Source organism: Palaemon carinicauda, chromosome 5, assembly GCF_036898095.1.
Source record: "Palaemon carinicauda isolate YSFRI2023 chromosome 5, ASM3689809v2, whole genome shotgun sequence".
NCBI classification, from domain to species: domain Eukaryota; kingdom Metazoa; phylum Arthropoda; class Malacostraca; order Decapoda; family Palaemonidae; genus Palaemon; species Palaemon carinicauda.
In genome coordinates, this window is record NC_090729.1 from 168,027,193 (window position 1) to 168,047,775 (window position 20,583).

Sequence of the window (20,583 nt, forward strand, 5' to 3'; positions counted from 1 at the left end):
TTGATCAGTGTAGGCTACCTAGTTTTTCTGGGTCGACCTGTGACGGCCGGCGAAAAAGTCCTTCTTTGTACTTTTTCTGATATAAATCTTCCAAATATACCAGAGAAAATTAAAAGCATGGAATGCAGAGGTTACAACCCTCGCGCGAGCACCTTGTTGGTGTCGTATATCTAACAAGGGCGTTTGTAAAACACTATTCACAGGCTGTCTTCCATTTAGATAATCCCTTCATCAAAGGGGGAGGGCCGTGACAGGCCCTAGAGAATACAGTTGGGTTACCCTACCGACACCTACCACTCGCGCTCACCAGGTCATCCTTCTGTTTTGGACTTGCCCGCAAAGTTGATAAGTGTTTTGCCCAGTGTTTTTCGAAGTGATTGTCGTTAATTCAACATGACTGACGTTGCTACTTCACCCTTACCAATGTTAAGTACCATAGTTTATTTTGGCAGCTTTTGACAGTACCGGGCATTTGTTCTGTTTCCAATATGGTGGTTTTTAGTTTTGGAAGCGATTGTCCTGCCGAGGTATCGGCAGCCATTTTGGGTTATGTTCGCTTCGGTAAATATTCTAGTTATTTTTGCCCATCTGGTACTCTGTCATCTAGGTTATATCACTTACGTTTTATGGCCTTTTTGTGTTATCATTAATTTTTATTAGTTTATCCTATGGTATTTATTTGCTTGCAAGTCCAATTTGGACCTACGAAGAATAGCGATTTAAAGAATAGCGAATTAAAGTTTAACGATTTAGTCTTAGTTTGTACTCACCTCAGAGACTTCGATTTAGACTATATCCTTGTTTATTTGTTACGTTGTCGTTATTCTTCGTTCTTGGTTATTACAATTACTAAGAAAAGCAATCAATTTTATTAATTTTCTTGTTTTATTGTGTGATGTTAGTTTTTTATTATGTAACCTTGAGAACGAAAACAAAGACTGCTCATTCCTGTTCTACAGATATGAGTTATCCCTTCTCTCGTTTTCTTTGTTAGCTCGAGTAAGAGGTGAATTTCCCGTTCTCCGTTTTTATACGCTCACGAGTTATTCAGGCCTCCTCTTAGTATCAGAGTTGATGATAGTACGTTTAATATTATAAACGTTTTTATTGATGTGGTTACTGTTAATATAGCTAACACTATTAATAGGTACGTTAGTGTATGAGTCATTGATTGGGGTCGTTTTATACCGACACCCTTAGCTCCGCCTTGAGTTATGCTTAGCTCCGCCTTGAGTTATGCTCCGCTATAATGGATACTCATTGGGTGAGAACTAGTTAACGTACAGGAGCAGATTTTTGGAGTGCAACGGTGAAATCCGGCACTCGGACTCCGGCTGAAGCCTTTTACACACGAACCTTTGTCATGTTTGATCATAATTACACCGTTACGGCCGGCTTCACGGGAGATAACACAATCATTCATTGAGGTTAATGTTATCGTACCGGGAACGGTCACGATATCACGGTGACGGGCCTTTGCTACCGGATCTCCGGTACAAACAGAGATCAAGCAGACGGCCAGAACCGGAGTTAACAATGTGATATCGATGAAGACTTCACAGTTTCATTATTACGGTCCCTTTTTCATCGAATCTCCGGCTTCACTGGAGATAACACACATTCAGTATTAGAGAATGTTATCGTACCGCTGAGGATCACGTTTTCACGATGACGGACCTTTGTCACTAGTTCTCCGTTACAAACAGAGATCAATCAGACGATCAAAATCAGGGTATGAACCCTTTTTCATGAATAATCACAATATCGTTATTACGATCCTTTTCATCGAATCTCCGGCTTAACCGGATATCGTACAGGCGATCAGCATTGAGGTTAATATTAGTTTTCCTCTGGTGTTCACGTTGTCACTATGACGGACCTTTGTACCGGGGATTGTTACCGGAGCTCCGGTACAGACAGAGATCACTCAGACCACGGGTGGCCAATCTCTTGTTTTGCTGTAAAGGAAAGGATTTAACATGAATACAAAGTAAACTGTACTTACTTTAATGACACTTTGAATTTGCGTTGGTAATATTCATTAGTTATTCTTGAAAGTCCTAATAAAAATATATGAACATAACTATGCCTATATTTATGCATATATTTAATTCTAACTATGTATAAATATGGATAAATATCCATACAACATCGTGTTCAAATAGAAATAAATTGATTATGCCTATATTTATGCATTTTCAATTTTAACTATGCCTAAATATGAATAAATATCCATACAACATAGTGTTCAAATAGAAATAAATTGATTGTGCCTATATTTGTGCATATTCAATTCTAACTATACCTAAATATGAATAAATATTCATACAACATCGTGTTCAAATAGAAATAAATTGATTATGCCTTTATTTATGCATATTCAATTCTAACTATGCCTAAATATGAATAAATATCCATACAACATAGTGTTCAAATAGAAATAAGTTTCCACTCAGTACTGGGAACCGAACGTTGGCCCCTTCTAATGAAGGGCCGGGTCGAGACTAACCATGCCATGGGAGGCTATCTACTGTTCCTTGAAACTCTGGTCAGTGAACAGATGAATCAATAGAATACTAATAGCCAGTAAATAATGTTAGACCCGGTTCTGAACGTCTGAGTCAGGGGTGGCCAACCTGTGGCGGATGCGCCAATAGTGTCACATTTCATGAATACAAGTGTCGAACTATACCCCAAAAGATAGTACATTAAATGACTTTTCTTTAAAATTGATTTTTATGAGTTATACAGCTGATCCCAGCCTGTGAATAGGATCACTAACCAAAGTTCAAGGAACATCCAGACTTATGTCCCCTTTCTGTTACAGAAGGTTCGCCTACATGGTTCCCGTCAGGATGATGATGAATCTCTCTGGCCTGCAAGAGAGGCTCTCCGCCCTTGGGTATCAAGGTTGGGAAGAAATGCTCCATCTAGAGGTCCCTATCTCCTCAGAGTGTCCTCTCTAAGGTTGGACGACGACCCCATGGACGGGCAGGTAGGTGGGGATGAGTTTTGAGCCTTCAGCTTTGCAATTACCTACGTCACCGACCTAGGACCCTTAATGGATCCTGATGTTCATGTTACCCTGCATAAACCGTGACTGCTAAAAGCAACACATTCTAGGGAAAACCAAGGGGCTATGACGGAGCTCAAAAGTATGGTAGTGAGTCGGATCCGTTCAGGAACTCGGAAGTTTCCCCCTACAGCCCCAGGCATATCGAAGTAACCTCCTTCGATAAAAACAACGCATAGAGATTTGCCTTACATGTTCCATATATAGATGGTACCATAAATCTGGATGGCATAGACGTCCTCCCTCTGGGGACCTAGATTTTACTCCCAGGTACTAGAATTCCCGTTCAACGGATTCGTTCGATTGAAAGAGATTGCCTTGGTTAGGTTAGACAAGGTACCGAAGGAAACAGTATTATTTCCTAAAGGGCAGGCCCGATCTGTCTGGACCAGGATGTTGTCAGTCTGGGGGGTACGATAATTCCAAGATCTGCCCTTCCAATTCGACCTACACGTTTGATGGTCTGATCGGGTTAGTTGTGGGAAATACGTTCTGTCTGAGGCCTCTATCAGACAGGAATCGTTAGTTGGTTACCCACTCGTCATCACAGCCTTCCTCTGATTCGACGTCTATGCATCCAAATCCCCCTCATCAGGTGGTCTACCTCACTGATTCCCCAGGTACACAGCCCAACCCCGTTGGGATGTTTTACCTGCATACAGCCCTAGATCCGAACCCTCAGGCTCCTCTAGTGGACACCAGAGAGGAAGCTACAGGAGTAGAAGACAGTCTCGCCATCGAGGCGGACCTAGGAAAAAGGGGGCTCGGAGAAGGAAAGTACCTAGATTCACCCCCTCACAACGCGGTGGTCCCGGTAGGGGGTAGACTTTACCACTTTCGAGACCATTGGACCTTCGGTCTGTGGGCTCATAGCATAATCTCTAAAGGTTTGAGGTGAAAATGGCCACAAGGTCCTCCTCCTCCACCAGTGACCTTCTCCCAGAAATCCACTCCTATCCTGAAAGAGTACACCACAGGGTTACTCAAGAAGAAGCAATCAAACGGGATCGATCACTGAAGTTCCAAAGCCACCTGTTCACAATTCCGAAGAAAGGCTTGTCGGCATTGAGAGTGGACCTGGACTTGTCAAGCTAAACTCTTACATTCTCTGCGACAAGTTCCGGATGTTGACTATCTCTCAGGTACGGACCTTACTTCCCCGTAGGACCGTCACCACCTCTGTCGATCTTACCGACGACTATTATCTTGCGCCTATAGCTCGAAACTTCTCTTCTTATCTGGGTTTCCGCCTAAGCAGGAAAGCCTTTGTGTTCAAGACATGCCCTTTGGCCTCAACATTGATCCCAGGATATTCACGAAACTGGGAGAGAGAGTGTTAGAACAACTCAGGAACCAAGAGATACAGATCATTGCTTATCTGGCCGGTTGGCTCATTTGGGCCCGGCCGGTCATAGAAGGCAACAGAGTTACGAAGGAATTACTTCAATTTCTCGACAACTTGTGATTTCGGGTCAATCTCCAAAAAAAATCTCGCCTGCAACCATCAGTCCGCTTAGAATGGTTAGCCATTCAGTGGGACCTTTCGAAGCACACGTTGTCTCTCCCTTCCAAAAGGTAAGAGGAATAGTTTCCAAGATCAAAAAATTTTCTCAAACACAAACAGGTGTCCGAAGAGCCTTAGAATGTATCCTCGGACTTTTCCAATTCACTTCAGTAACAGATCTCCTAATAAAAGCCAAACTCAAAGACATCAATCGAGTTTGGAGAAAGAGAGCTACAGTACCTATAAGAGACATGGTCTCGAAGATCCCCTCTGTCTTGAAAATGAGACTACGCCCATGGTCCGAACCGAAGGACCTCTCCAAATCGGTTCCTCTACAATTCCCACCTCCACAAGTGACATTCCATACAGCCGCGTCTCTAAGTGGATGGGGGGGATTACTCCGAACATCAGATGTTTCAGGTTCTTGGTCACTCTCCATGAAACAGTCCCATATCATTGTTCTCAAAGCCATGGCAGTGTTCTTGACCCTGAAGAGAGAGACTCCTCCGAGGTCGACCCACATCAGAGTAGTGTCAGACAGCACAGACGCAGTACACTACGTCAACAGGGGAGGATCCAAGTCACCCAACCTGAATCAGATCCTGGTCACTATCTTCGCCTGGGCAACAGAAGAGAACTGGTTCCTGTCAGCACCTCACCTAGCGGGAGGCCAGAATGTGAGAGCGGACTCACTATCCAGGACGGATCCACTGGAGTCAGAATGGTCTCTAGACATAATTTCATTCCGGTGGATACTCAGGCTCGTTCCAGGCCTCCAGGTAGATCTATTCGCAACTCAGATGAATCACTAACTTCCTTGTTATGTGACCCCAACCCTGGACCCTCAGGCTTATGCCATGGACGCAATACCCCGGGATTGGAACCATTAGAAGAAGATTTCCCTACCTCCCCCAGGGAATCTTCTAAAAACTTTTACACAAACTACGCTCCTTCCGGGGCGCAGTGGCTTTAGTACCACCTCACTGGCCAAGAACAGTTGGTTTCCTCTCCTCCTCGAGTTGAAACTCAGTCCCATCCGGATCCCGTTCCTCAAACTGACCCGAGTATCCAAACTCACTGTGTCAGATCGCTCAAGGATAGCCAAAACTCTAACTTTGTGGACTACAGGAAGTTGGCAGCTCGTAGAGATGCAAACATTGAACCGGAAACGATCTCTTCATCGAATGGGACAAAAGGGACTCGACAATTCGCCAATATGTTTCGGCCGTTAACAACTAGTAGGTCCCCTAAGAGTGCAGACCATACTCGTATGTCCCCGCATTTAGCCATCTCTTTCTTGAGGTTCCTATTTGTCAAAGGCCTAACAGTTAGCACTTTAACCACCATCAAGTCAGCTTTGAAGAAGATCTTCCTTGTTGGGTTCAACATTAACCTAGCTGATTCCTATTTCTCATCAACACCAAAAACATGTGCTAGGCTTCGACCTTCGGTTCGGCCACAAAAGGACTCTTGGTCTCTGAATGGTGTTCTCAAACTTGCGATGGACACGGACAATGAATCCTGCTCTTATATCACTCTTCTTAGGAAGACTTTATTTCTAACGGCTATGGCCTCAGGTGATGGAACATCAGAACTAGCAGCTCTCTCACGAAACCCGGAAAACATAGATTTCCTCCCTTCAGCCGAAGTACTCCTTTTCCAGACAAAGCTTCCCTAGCTAAAAAATGAGGATCCGCAAAATAGGTGCTCCCCTCGGAAGATTATTCTTCATCCCCAGGATTTTTCTCCGTGTACAGTCACACTCTCAAGCCCCTTTTTAGCTAGAACTGCCACCCGCTCGTCTGGCCCCTTGGTTATCAGGGAACAAGGAGGTACTATTTCCATTCACGGTATCAGGCAACAAATCCTCTACTTCATTAAACATAGTAATCCGGAATCATTTCCCCAGGCTCATGATATACGGACAGTAGATGCCTCCAACAATGACTTCCAGAACAGGGACTTTGATGATTTTAAAAAATATACGGGTTGGAAATTCCCTATGGTTGTCAAACGCCAATATCTAAAGATCTTACAGGCCCTTAAATACCCGACGATGGCAGAGGGGAGCCTTATCTCTCCCCATTAATCTCCTCTTCTCCCTTTCTTCCATCTCTTCTCTTCTCCCTCCTACCCGCCACTCACACCACGTCGCCGCTCTCCTTGGTAGTTCGTTAGCCCTATGATATTTGCCATGTTTAATTCCTATGGTTTAACTGTTATTGTAGTTACCGTTCCTTTAATGTTTAGATATACTTAGACATGTAAGGTTTGATGCCTTTTGCGATTCGACACTCAGTTGGTTCCTTGTCGTCATTATTATTTAACCTTACGTTCCCTATGTCATTTGGCTGGTTGGTAATTGGACGATTACTTTATTATATCATAGTATTGTCGTACATGGTGATTGTATTCTCCTCATTATGTTATTAATTTATTGGGCTTGGAAGGCATTCTCTGGTACTTTTTCGCCGGCCGTCACAGGTCGACCCAGAAAAGGGATTTTGACGAAGGAAAAATCTATTTCTGGGGAGAGACCTGTGACGCCCGGCGAAACCCTTCCCGATTATTTTTGTACGGACCCACCCTTTCCTTGCCAAGCCATATGTTCTTGCAGAAGGATGACCTGGTGAGCGCGAGTGGTAGGTGTCGGTAGGGTAACCCAACTGTATTCTCTAGGGCCTGTCACGGCCCTCCCCCTTTGATGAAGGGATTATCTAAATGGAAGACAGCCTGTGAATAGTGTTTTACAAACGCCCTTGTTAGATATACGACACCAACAAGGTGCTCGCGCGAGGGTTGTAACCTCTGCATTCCATGCTTTTAATTTTCTCTGGTATATTTTGAAGATTTATATCAGAAAAAGTACAAAGAAGGACTTTTTCGCCGGGCGTCACAGGTCTCTCCCCAGAAATAGATTTTTCCTTCGTCAAAATCCCTTTATTAAAGTTGGTTGGCTATCTTTAAAGATAAAACCACACATCCCTTCACCATTCAAGCCAAAAGTGCAAGGAAAAAATAAATAAGCCCGCTGTTTGTGCCAACTGTAGAAAAAATAATCATGAAGCATGGACAGAAAATGAAAGTTGTATTCACTTTGGGTCGCACAAGGTTGCATCTAAAAGGTGTTAAGTTTATTTTTGAAAATTCAGACCATTACATTTATGACCATGGAAAGGGTTACTTTCAAAGACTCAGAAAAAAGTTACTGAAAAGTAGATAATGCAAGGGTAACTTTTTTTTTAACATCAAAATAGTATCCTCACCTCCAATATAAAGAAAAATTTGAAAGTAGTTAAACAAGATGAAAGTCCTATTGCAAATTTATATCCAGGAAGTGTAGAAAAATTAATACAGATGCTGAAGGAACAGAAAGATATTAAAAAAACCATCTACCCCTTTCTAAACAATATTACAAACCCCTCTCAGTAGGTATCCTTGCCTGATTTGATGGAGGTTTCAGTTAAAACCAATTTACCCGGTACACCTATAGTGAGAAAGGTGAAAGAAACTGGCCTCCATCTCTCTCACCCCCCTTCCATACGAAACATTAAAGACTTCAAATAAATATGATATTTCTGATCAACTGGAAGACAATTTAAATAAACCGGAAATTCAAATGGAGGTCCACCATCCCCCTAAAAAATTAGATCAAAAGGACACGAAGAAAAAGACAAACAAAACCCAATATATCAAGACCCTCTCTGAATAAATCACTGGGAAATAGTGTTAGATAAAAAATTTGCAATGGGAAGACTTCTTCCAAGGTGTCTTCAAGAAAATGAAAGTTTTATCTTCCATTTTGCAATGAAATTGTCAGGGGTTAACGATCAAATGTGAACAACTTAGGCTCCTCATTTATGAGCACTTCCCTATGATTGTATGTCTACAGAAGAGCAGGTCGATACTAATACTCCTTGTCCTCGAGAGAGAGTTATCTATAGTACACCATATGATCAAAGAGCAGGGAGCCATGGTGGAAGACTTACATACGTTCCTTGAGATATTCTCCAAATATCCATGTCTATCTGTACCCCTCTGTAGGCAGTGGTTGTACAGATTGATATAGAAAATATCCAATTTGCTCTCTTTACTTGCATTCAAATGACATTTCATATAATAATTTAGTGGAGGTGATTCAACAACTTCCTCAACCTTTTCTTTTACTAAGAGATTTGGATGGTAGATATCCTTTATGGAGCGGCGTTTTGGCAAATGTAATGGGTAATATTATATCATCAACTTTACCTATCCCAAGCCTCCTTGAGGATGCCGAAGAATTGCCTTAAACCTTTACCGAAAGTCTTCTATAGTTCGTTATTGGTTTAGGTTGCAAAGACTTCCTAATTCTCTAGTGTATCAGACTGCAAACCTTGTAAGGCATTCAACATATTTTGAGTTGCACCCAAAATCTCCTCGACCTTATGGTTTTCAGATAAAACAATTAATAAACAGTCTTGATATAGCAAGAAATTATTTAGGATATCACCAACCCCTACATGGAAATTACTAGATATCTTTCTGTAAACATTTTATGATAAAAAAGAATATGAATGACTTCGAAGCCAGTTTTCTTTTGATGGAACATGTTGAAGAACTTAGAGAATCAACTTCTGTATATACTGATGGCTCCAAATCTGATGTTGGCATTGGATTTGGAGTACATAGTACTTTAGTACTTTTAATTGTAGAAGTGCACTTCCTTTAGTATCATCTATATTTACTGCCAAATTATATGGCATTCTAACAGCAAATGAAACAATAGCATTAAAAGAGAGGAAAATTTTACCATTTTTAGTGATGCAAGAAGTGTCCTACAAACTTTAGAAGTTTTTAATCTCAGTAACCCTTAGTTTTAAAGATTATAGAGTTGCTTTTTATTATTGGGCTGAGAGGTATAACAGTTCAATTTTGCTGGGTTCCGGCACACACAGGTGTGCTTGGAAATGAGAAGGTAGATTTACGGGCAAAGAATGATGCAGCAGATTTGTTACCAAAAAGGTATCCCATTCTCTGTAATGATTTTTTTACCTAGTATTAGGAATTTAAATTATAATAATTGGCAATAACACATGGATAGTTTAGTAGAAAATAAGATGAGATACCGGTAAATAACAAATGATGCCCCAAAAAGGAGAGACTACTCTTTGTCGTCTACGCGTTGGTGTCACAAGTTTCTGCTGACTGGTCAACACCAGCCATGTTGCAATGATCATTTGGTACCCCTAAAAGTGAGGCATTTGTTGACTAAATGCCCCACTTTTAGCACCGTAAGAAATGGGTATCTGTTTGAGGCTTGAGGTGAGGATGGCAGGTTCATCCTTGCCAAGATTATTGGACATAATGTGCCGTACTATGGTAGCGGTATTTTTAGATTTATTTCAGGAGCAGGTCCTCTGAAAACTATTTTAATTTTTAGAAGGACATTTCTGCTTGTATTGTTTTAAATTGAATTTTCTTTTAACTTTACAGTATTTATAACAAATGATATTGGCATCAACGACCTTAGATGTCAGGATGCCAGAAAACTCCAAATCAGTCAGTCAATCAGTCTCAAAAGTAAATTTTCGATCAAGAATAACACTTAAAATTAAAAAGAAAAAAAATTATCATCATCATCAATACCGAGATCCGTATCTTGAGGAGACACTGTCTTTAACCTAGTTATAATCGAACTGATTTTTTTTTTTTTTTAGGATTCAACTTCGTCTCATAATTTGCACCATGCACTAATTTTAGCTAGATCTCTTAAGGGATTCAGCAATCCAAGGTCTACATTCAGGAGATGCTATTTATGCAGTGTAAAACAAGTCTTACTATGAAGACTACTACAAAGTTAATACTGTAGTAGGCTACAGTATTTCTGTTCGGTGAAAAAATATAGTTTTTCTGGGGCGGCCTGTGACGGCCGGTGAGAAAGGTCCTTCCTTATACCTTTCCTAATATACATCTTCCAAATATACTAGAGAAAGATAGGACATCCTTCTGTAATTGGACTTGCATCAAGCCGAGTTTTTTTTGGGCACAGTGTTTTTTCGAAGAGTTTCTCGTTATTTCAACATGACTGACGTTGTTACTTCACCCTTACCAATGTTAAGTACCATAGTTTGTTTTGGCAGCTTTTGGCAGTACCGGGCATTTGTTCTGTTTCCATTATGGTGGTTTTTAGTTTTGGAAGCGATTGTCCTGCCGAGGTATCGGCAGCCATTTTGGGTATGTTCGCTTCGGTAAATTTTCTAGTTATTTTTGCCCATCTGGTACTCTGTCAGCTAGGTTATATCACTTACGTTTTATGGCCTTTTATGTTATCATTAATTATTATTAGTTTTTACTATGGTATTTATTTGCTTGCAAGTCCAATTTGGACCTACGAAGAATAGCGATTTAAAGATAGCGTTTTAAAGCATAGTAGCGATTTAAAGCTTAGCGATTTAGTCTGTTAATTTGTACCCTGGAGGGTTCGTTTTAGACTATATCCTTGTTTATTTGTTACGTTGTCGTTATTCTTCGTTATTACTATTACTAAGAAAAAGCAATCAATTTTATTAATTTTCTTATTTATTGTGTGATGTTAATTTTTAATATGTAACCTTGAGAGCGAAAGCATAGAGTGCTCGTTTCCTGTTCTACAGGTATGGGTTATCCTTTCTCTCGTTTTCTTTGAGTAAGAGAGGTGAATTTCCCGTTCTCCGTTTTTATACGATCACGGGTTATTCAGGCCTCCTCTCAGTATCAGAATTGATGATAGTACGTTTAATATTATAAACGATTTATTGATGTGGTTACTGTTAATATAGCTAACACTATTATTAGGTACGTTAGTGTATGAGTCATTAATTGGGGTCGTTTTATACCGACACCCTTAGCTCCGCCTTGAGTTATGCTTAGCTCCGCCTTGAGTTATGCTTAGCTCCGCCTTGAGTTATGCTCCGCTATAATGGATACTCATTGGGTGAGAACTAGTTATCGTTCCGGAGCAGATTTTTGGAGTGCAACGGTGAAATCCGGCACTCGGACTCCGGCTGAAGCCTTTTACACACGAAGCTTTGTCATGTTTGATCACAATTACAGTACACCGTTAAGGCCCCCGTTTTCATCGTATCTCCGGCTTCACTGGAGATAACTCATTCATTGAGGTTAATGTTATCGTACCGGAGACGGTCATGATATCACGATGACGGGCCTTTGCTACCGGACCTCCGGTAAAAACAGAGATCAAGCAGGAGTCCAGAACCGGAGTTAACAGTGTGATACCGATGAAGTTTAGAGATTCATGCTACGTGGTTACTGGTTTCTATTATAATTTCTTAATTTATTAAGGTGTTAGCTACTACCATACTCACACATAATTAAGATTTAAGTGTTTCTGATTCATAAGTCAATGACAAGAATCTCAAGGAACATCCAGACTTATGTCTTCTTTCTTTTTACAGAAAGTCCGCTGCACTGCCAGGGGCTGCTCCGCTGCCTTTACTGATCCCATGGGCCATGATCTATGCCGGGCCCATGCCCATTGCGCCATATCCTTCTCTCGGGAACCGGGACAAGCCCCCTATACGATATGGTTTCCGGAGTCATGCATGCTCTGCTATGAGCTGTCAGCCCTACTCCTGAGCGAGGAGGTAAGTTGGTTCTAGTGTCCCTGTTAATATCCTTTGCGAAGAATTAATTGCTCTTTATATATTGACTTCAGTTTTGGCTTCATCATTAATTCCCTCTCTCCTCTTTCAGGCTGATGATGAATCTCTCAGGGAGGCGAGAGCTACTCTCCGGCCTTGGGTGTCAGGGTTTGGGAGGAATGCGCCGGCTGGCGCACCCTATCTCCTTGATGGAGACATGGCTTCTCGCCTATTCCCAGGCTCTACTACTGCAGCAGTTCCACCGGAGACAGCGGCCCCGTTAATTGAAGTGGTTAGAGCAACCATTCTAACTGAGGAAGAGGTTTTAGTGACGGAGGCCGAGCCCTACCTAGGTCTGGACGAGGAACCCATGGATGAGCAGGTAGGTGGTGTTGAGTTGGTGGACCCCCTTTCACCCCACACTCCTTCCTCTACTACAGTACTTCCTTTCACGGCTTTGATAAACCTACGGCTTCTCCTCGAGGTCCCTCCGTTCCTGTACGACCCAAGGTGAAGCCACTACGTACCTTTAAGCCCTCAGCTTTGCCATTATCAGTGTCACCGGTTCCGGGACCCTCAAAGGATCCTGATGTTCATATTACTATATCTAAAACCGTGACTCCTAAGAAGTCAAAGTCCACTAAGTCCAGGGCTTCGTTAGAGGATCAGGCTCGGGAGCCCCCTTTATCCGCCGCCATGGTCAGGGATATTGTGAAAGAGCAGATACAACAATATCTTCAACAGTCTAGGGCAGACCGAGGAGCTATGACGGAGCTCAAAGATATGGTGGCAAGTCTCATCCGTTCCGGAACTCAGATGCCCCCTCCTTCAGCCCCGGACGCATCGAAGTTACCTCCCTTCGAGAAAAACAACCCTTGGAGGTTTGCCTTACATGCTCCATATATTGATGGTGCCATAACTCTAGAGGGCATAGGCACCCGTCCTCTAGAGGACTTAGAATTTTACCCTCCGGGACTAGAATTCCCATTCAACGGCTTCGTCCGATTGAAAGAACATGCCTTGGTTAGGTTAGACAAGGTACCGAAGGAAACGGTAATATTCCCTAAAGAGCAGGCCCAAGCTTTCTGGGCCAGGACGTTGTCAGACTGGGGGTGCACTAATTCCAAGCTCACCCCACACAAAGGAGCCTACACCATATTTACAGCTTCTCCAGTTATTACCTTGCCTATTACAGATAAAGTGGCAGCTCTTACTTTTCAGGCTATCAAAGAAGGTTCTGCCATGCCGGCTCTTAAAGAGACCGATCCCACCTCCATGCTCATTCCGAGTACCGTTACTATCTGGGATGATGCCCCCGCTACTTTCACAGTAGGGAAGTTAGACCCAGACTGTGCCTCTAATCTGTTCTCCGAGAAGCTTCCTAAATTACCAGATATTCTTCTCAAGACTGAGTTTGAGGCACGGAATAGGTTGGCTAGGTCTCTCCACTCCATTACCTCCGTGGAGTCTCTAACCTCACTTTATCCGACCGAGACCTTGGTCCGGGTATTCACAAAGAACCTGTCTCTGTCCTTCCAAATCGACTTACACGAGTTTTGTTCGGCTCGGGTTAGTTGCAGGAAGCACGTTCTTTCTGAGGCCTCGATCAGGCATGAACCGAATAGGCTGATAGCTTCCCCCTGCTGGGATAAGAACCTTTTTCCTCAGGAGGAGGTGAACAAGGTACTACAAGACGCTGCGAGAGCAAATCAAAATTTGCAAGTGAGGTGGGGCCTCACTGCCAAAAAGAGGGTTGAAGGTCAAAAACAAACCTTCTTCAGGAAGAAACAGAGGTTTGCCCCTTACAAGACGAGCCGAGGTCACTACCAACAATCGCCGATTGCCCACTCGTCTTCACAGTCTCCCACTGCTTCGTCTCCTCTACAGCCGAAACACCCTCAATAGGTGGTCTACCTCACTGCTCCCCCAGGTACCCAACCCAACCCCGTTTGGATGCCCTCACCCGCATACAACCCTAGCTACGGACCCTCAGGTCCCTTTCGTGGACACCAGAGAGGTAGCTACAGGGCTAGAGGACAGTTCCGTCAACGAGGCGGACCTAGGACAAGGGGTTCTCGAGGAGGGAAAGAACCTAGATTCACTCCCTCGCAATGATATAGTTTCGGTAGGGGGGAGACTTTACCACTTTCGAGACCGTTGGACCTTCAGTCCGTGGGCTCACAGCATAGTCTCCAAAGGCTTGGGGTAGAAATGGTCACAAGGTTCTCCTCCTCCACCAGTGACCTTCTTCCAGAGACCCACAACCATTCTGAGAGAGTACACTACCGAGTTACTACAGAAAAAAGCAATCAAACGGGTTCGATCGCTGAAGTTCCAAGGCCGCCTGTTCACAGTTCCGAAGAAAGGCTCGTCGGCATTGAGAGTGGTCCTGGACTTGTCAAAGCTAAATTCTTACATCCTCTGCGACAAGTTCCGGATGTTGACCATCTCTCAGGTACGTACCCTGCTTCCCCGTGGGGCCGTCACCACCTCTATCGATCTTACCGACGCCTATTATCACGTACCAATAGCTCGAAACTTCTCTCCTTACCTAGGTTTCCGTCTAGGCAGGAAAGCCTTTGCATTCAAAGTCATGCCCTTCAGCCTCAACATTGCACCCAGGATATTCACGAAACTGGGAGAGACAGTGTTAGAACAACTCAGGAACCAAGGGATTCAGATCGTTGCTTATCTGGACGATTGGCTTATTTGGGCTCGGTCAGCCCTGGAGTGCAACAGAGCTACGAAGAAAGTACTTCGTTTTCTCGACAACCTGGGATTTCGGGTCAATCTCCAAAAATCCCGCCTACTTCCATCAGACCGCTTCGAATGGTTAGGCATACAGTGGGACCTTGCACGGCACAAGCTGGTTCTACCTCCCAAAAAGGTAAGAGAAATAGCTTCCAAGGTCAAGAATTTTCTAAAACACAGACAGGTGTCCAGAAGAGCCTTAGAAAGAATCCTCGGCCTTCTTCAATTCGCTTCAGTAACAGATCGCCTATTGAAAGCCAAACTCAAAGACATCAATCGAGTTTGGAGAAAGAGAGCCACAGTACCTTTAAGAGACAAGGTCTCGAAAATCCCCTCTGTCTTGAAAATGAGATTACAGCCATGGTCCGAACCGAAGAACCTCTCCAAATCGGTTCCTCTTCAATTCCCACCCCCACAAGTGACAATTCATACAGACGCGTCTCTGAGTGGATGGGGGGGTTACTACGAACGTCAGATGTTTCAGGGCTCTTGGTCACCCGCCATGAAACACTTCCACATCAATGTTCTCGAAGCCATGGCAGTGTTCTTGACCCTGAAGAGGCTCTCTCCTCCGAGGTCGACCCATATCAGAGTAGTGTCAGACAGCACAGCCGTAGTACACTGCATCAACAGAGGAGGATCCAAGTCGCCCAACCTGAATCAGATCCTGGTCACTATCTTCGCCTTGGCAGCAGAAAAGAACTGGTTCCTGTCAGCAACCCACCTAGCGGGAGTCCAGAATGTGATAGCGGACTCACTATCCAGGATGAAACCACTGGAATCAGAATGGTCTCTGGACATAATTTCATTCCGGTGGATACTCAGGCTGGTTCCGGGCCTTCAGGTAGATCTATTCGCAACTCAGATGAATCACAAACTTCCTTGTTATTTGACACCAAACATGGACCCTCAGGCTTATGCCATAGACGCATTAACCCTGGATTGGAACCATTGGAGGAAGATTTACCTATTTCCACCAGTGAATCTTCTAATGAAAGTATTGCACAAACTACGCTCCTTCCGGGGGACAGTGGCCTTAGTAGCACCTCACTGGCCAAAGAGCAGTTGGTTTCCTCTCCTCCTCGAGCTGAAACTCCGACCCTTCCGGATTCCATTCCCCAAACTAACCCAAGTAATTCAAACACAGACTGTGTCAGATTCCTCAAGGATAGCCAAAACCCTAACTTTGTGGACTTCATGAAGTTTGCAGCTCATAAAGACGCAAACATTGACCCGGAAAACGTTCTCTTCATCGAAGCGGACAAAAGGGACTCGACAATTCGTCAATATGATTCGGCTGTTAAGAAATTAGCAGGTTTCCTAAAGAATTCAGACCACCACACTCGTATGACTCCGAATTTAGCCATCTCGTTCTTTAGGTTCTTATTTGACAAGGGCTTGGCAGCTAGCACTATAACTACCATCAAGTCAGCTTTGAAGAAGATATTCCTGGTTGGGTTTAACATTAACCTAGCTGATTCCTATTTCTCATCTATTCCAAAAGCATGTGCTAGGCTTCGGCCGTTGGATCGGCCGCAAAAAGTCTCTTGGTCTCTGAACAATGTCCTCAAACTCGCGTCGGACACTGACAACGAGTCCTGCTCTTATATCACTCTGCTTAGGAAGACGTTATTTCTATCAGCTATGGCCTCAGGTGCTAGAATCTCAGAACTAGCAGCGCTCTCACGTAACCCGGAAAACATAGATTTCCTCCCTACAGGCGAAGTACTGCTTACCCCAGACAGAGCTTTCCTAGCTAAAAATGAGGACCCGCAAAATAGGTGGTCCCCTTGGAAGATCATCTCTCTTCCCCAGGATCCTTCGCTGTGTCCAGTCACTACTCTCAGGACCTTTTTAGCTAGATCTGCCACCCGCTCGTCTGGCCCCTTATTTATCAGGGAACAAGGTGGTACTATGACCATTCAAGGTATCAGACAACAAATCCTCTACTTCATTAAACATGCTAACCCGGAATCATTTCCCCATGCTCATGATATACGGTCAATAGCTACCTCTATCAATTACTTCCAGAACATGGACTTTGATGACCTTAAAAAATACACGGGTTGGAAATCTCCTATGGTTTTCAAACGCCACTATCTAAAGAACTTACAGGCCCTTAAAGGTTTTCAAACGCCACTATCTAAAGAACTTACAGGCCCTTAAATACCCTACGGTTGCAGCGGGGAGTCTTATCTCCCCCATTAATCTCTGATTATTTCTTTATTCCATCTCTTCTCTCCTCCCTCCTGACCACCTCTCACACCACGTCGCCACTCTCCTGGGTGGTTCGTTAGCCCTAAGTTATTTTGCCATGTTTAATTATTATGATTTAATTGTTATTGTAATTACCATTCCTGTAAAGTTTAGATATGCTTAGACATGTAAGGTTGATACCTTTTACGACGGGACACTCAGGTGATCCCTGGTCCTCATATTATTTTAGCATTACATCCCCTATGCCTATGGCTAGTTTATGATTTATGTTTACTTACAGTATTATATTATTGCCTTACATGGTGTTTGTTTTCTCCTTATTATGTTATTAATTTATTGGGCTTGGAAGGCACTCTCTGGTACATTCTCACCGGCCGTCACAGGCCGCCCCAGAAAAGGGATTTTGGCGAAGGAAAAATCTATTTCTGGGAAGAGGCCTGTGACGCCCGGTGAAACCCTTCCCGGTTATTTGATACGGACCCCACCCCTCTTTTTTCCTTGCCAAGCCATATGTTCTTGCAGAAGGATGTCCTAGAGGGCGCGCGTGGTAGGTGTCGTTGGGGAGTTCAACCATGTTCTCTAGGGCCTGTCACGGCCCTCCCCATTGATGAAGGGATTATCTAAATGGAAGACAACCTGTGAATAGTGGTTTTCACACGCCTTTGTTTAATACACGACACCTACAAGGTGTTCGCGCGAGGGTTGTAACCTCTGCATTCCATGCTTTTATCTTTCTCTAGTATATTTGGAAGATTTATATTAGGAAAGGTATAAGGAAGGACCTTTCTCACCGGGCGTCACAGGCCTCTTCCCAGAAATAGATTTTTCCTTCGTCAAAATCCCTTAAGCCAATTCCTAAGGAGTTCAAGGTTACCATCCCTGTTCCAGATTGGGGGCTGCTTTTAATTTGGATGAATTTAAGGAGATTTGCAGAGGTTCAGGATTTGATTTTAGTTTATTATCAGACATTTTTAGATAATGGTGTTTAAGAGGGGCCTTCCTAGGATGTATCAGCCTTTCTGGGTTTTATTTCTTGAGAAAAGAGAACAGGTATTTGCCTCAATGAAGGTACAGTCTCCATGGCTCAGTTATTCCATTACTGTATTTCTGACATTTTGTAGATGTACAGTACTGTATATGTAAGTGATGAAGTACAGAAGTTACTCGCTTACTGGAACTCGAGCCAGTCTGTTGTTCCAAATTTTTCATCAATCGCTGCACTAATGTGCATAGGAATTGTTTTTGGATGATCTTGTTCTTTCTCATAGTGTCTCGCACTGGTGACAATTTTTCTTTATAATCTGGTGAGGAGTACATAGGCTTTTGTCAATCTCTGTGAAGTGTTTTTCATGGTTTGATTAAAATTACTAGCGTAAATAAAAAGTTCGAGTAAACAGAAAGTAAAGTGCTTCCAAGAGAAGAGTCGCTGCATTTGTCACAGTTACATAGTCACGTTTCTCCTGTTCTGAATCCCTTAGCATAGAAGGTAAACACCCTGTTATGTAAGGAAAAAATCTAGATCTTTACACATTCCCATCTTTTGATATAAATTAGGTGTGAAACAAGTTTGGGCTCTACAAACAACAAAATGACTACTAACCCTGTTCTGGATACAAGGAAAATGGTCCGCTGATATGTGACCTCTGTTATCAGTCTGAGAAAGTCGCTGTACCATTTGATCTCCTCAAGACAACCTATATTTCAATCGCGTTCCATAAAACTTCATTCATTCTGCATCTAATCACCTGGAGACACTTGATCATGAAACTAGGGTTTTTGCAGTGCACTATATTGTCCTTTATAGGCTCTAGAAGACTGTCTACCCTGTATATTTATATTCAGTAGTGCCAATCTAAGAATGTATCAATGACTAAAACTAGCTTGGATGATCTTGTAAAAATAAATTCTTTTTTTTAAATAATTTTCAATCTTGGCTTTAAGAAATAGAAATCAATGCTTAATTCTGTACTCTTAAGATCATTAGATCAATCCGTTCTAGGTATCATATTTGATGTGTTCAAGGCTTTTTGTATTAATACACCTCCAGTAATGTAAAGTTTTTCAGAATTTCAGAATTTGGATGTGGTTTTACATTAAAAGGTTTGATTTTTAACCTTTGGGAAAATCTTTTACTCACAGATTTCAAGGCTTAAATATTTTCTTCAGCTAACCACAATAAAATACAAGCGCACTCTCTTAAGGTTGGCTTTGGGAGCATTAGAGGATTTTCTCCTTGTTGCCTTCCTTCAAAGCAAAATTGTTTGTCTGAAATTGTCGTAAGAATTTCATCAGAAATGGTTTCATTTGTCCGTAAAGAGCCCTTCAGTTTATTATACCAACGTGTCTATAATTTACTAGGTGGGGTTAGAATTCCAATTTGTCCCATCCAAGAATACAATTTCATTTCTAGTTAAAAATTTTGATGACAGAAACTCGCAAAGAACTGCATCCAAATCTTTAAAAAGCTTTGAAGAATTAGGTTCAGGATGTTATAAGTAAAAAAACCTCTTAATTTTTGAGGCAATTGTTCTTTGGAAGGAATTTTAGCAGTGGTTCAGAAGTGTATCATGCTAGTATTTGCTGAACATTATCTTGAAGAATCCTGGCTTTTTTTAATGGATTGCTGTGCTCTAGATACTATGGTGGCACCTGTCAATGTGGTCAATTAAATTTTTAGAGTTCAATTAATTTATATTACTATCTTATCTGTATACCAAGGAACTTCCCCCAATTTTGGGGGGTAGCTGACATCAAACAAATGAAGAAAAGGGTATCTTTCCTCTCTATGCTCCTCCCAGCCTGACGAGGGACTCAACCAAGTTCGGCTGGTACTGTTAGGGTGCCACAGCCCACCCTCCCTTGTTATCCACCACAGATAAAGCTTCTTAAGCTGAATCCCCTACTGCTGCTACCTCCACGGTCATCCAAGGGGACCGAAAGAAGCAGCAGGGCCAACTGGAGCTGCGTCACAATCGCTCACCATTCATTCCTATTTCTAGCATGCTCTCTTGCCTCTCACATCTATCCTCCTATCACCCAGTTTTCTTCACTCCATCCACCCAAACCTTGGCCTTCCTCTTGCACTTCTATCAACTCTTGCATTCATCACCTTCTTCAGTAGACAGCCATTTTCCATTCTCTCAACATAGCCAAACCTCCTCAACACATTCATATCCACTCTAGCTGCTAAATCATTTCTTATACCCGTTCTCACCATCACTACTTCGTTCCTAACCCTATTTACTTGAGATACACCTGCCATACTCCTCAGACACTTTATCTCAAACACATTCAATTTCTGTCTCTCTGTTACTTTCATTCCCCACAGCTCCGATCCATACATCACAGTTGGTACAATCACTTTCTTATACAGAACTCTTTACATTCATGCCTAACCCTCTATTCTTTACCACTCCTTT

The 20,583-nt window shown here is 42.7% G+C and overlaps 1 protein-coding gene across 1 annotated transcript; it reads left to right on the top strand.

Moving 5' to 3' along the window:
* The first annotated feature begins 14,629 nt into the window (after positions 1–14,629).
* LOC137640657 (uncharacterized) lies at positions 14,630–17,207 on the top strand. The gene is made up of 2 exons (XM_068373157.1): positions 14,630–17,029; positions 17,073–17,207. The coding sequence occupies exons 1-2, from the start codon at positions 15,026–15,028 to the stop codon at positions 17,160–17,162; spliced, it is 2,094 nt and encodes a 697-aa protein (XP_068229258.1). The 5' UTR covers positions 14,630–15,025; the 3' UTR covers positions 17,163–17,207.
* Positions 17,208–20,583: the final 3,376 nt, after the last annotated feature.

What these genes read in the sequence shown, in the direction of transcription:
- LOC137640657 (XM_068373157.1), top strand. Translation starts at nt 15,026, where the DNA reads ATGGTTAGGCATACAGTGGGACCTTGCACGGCACAAGCTGGTTCTACC. An exon ending in CGGGTTGGAAATCTCCTATG is followed by an intron (nt 17,030 to 17,072) that starts GTTTTCAAACGC and finishes AGGCCCTTAAAG; the next exon opens with GTTTTCAAACGCCACTATCT.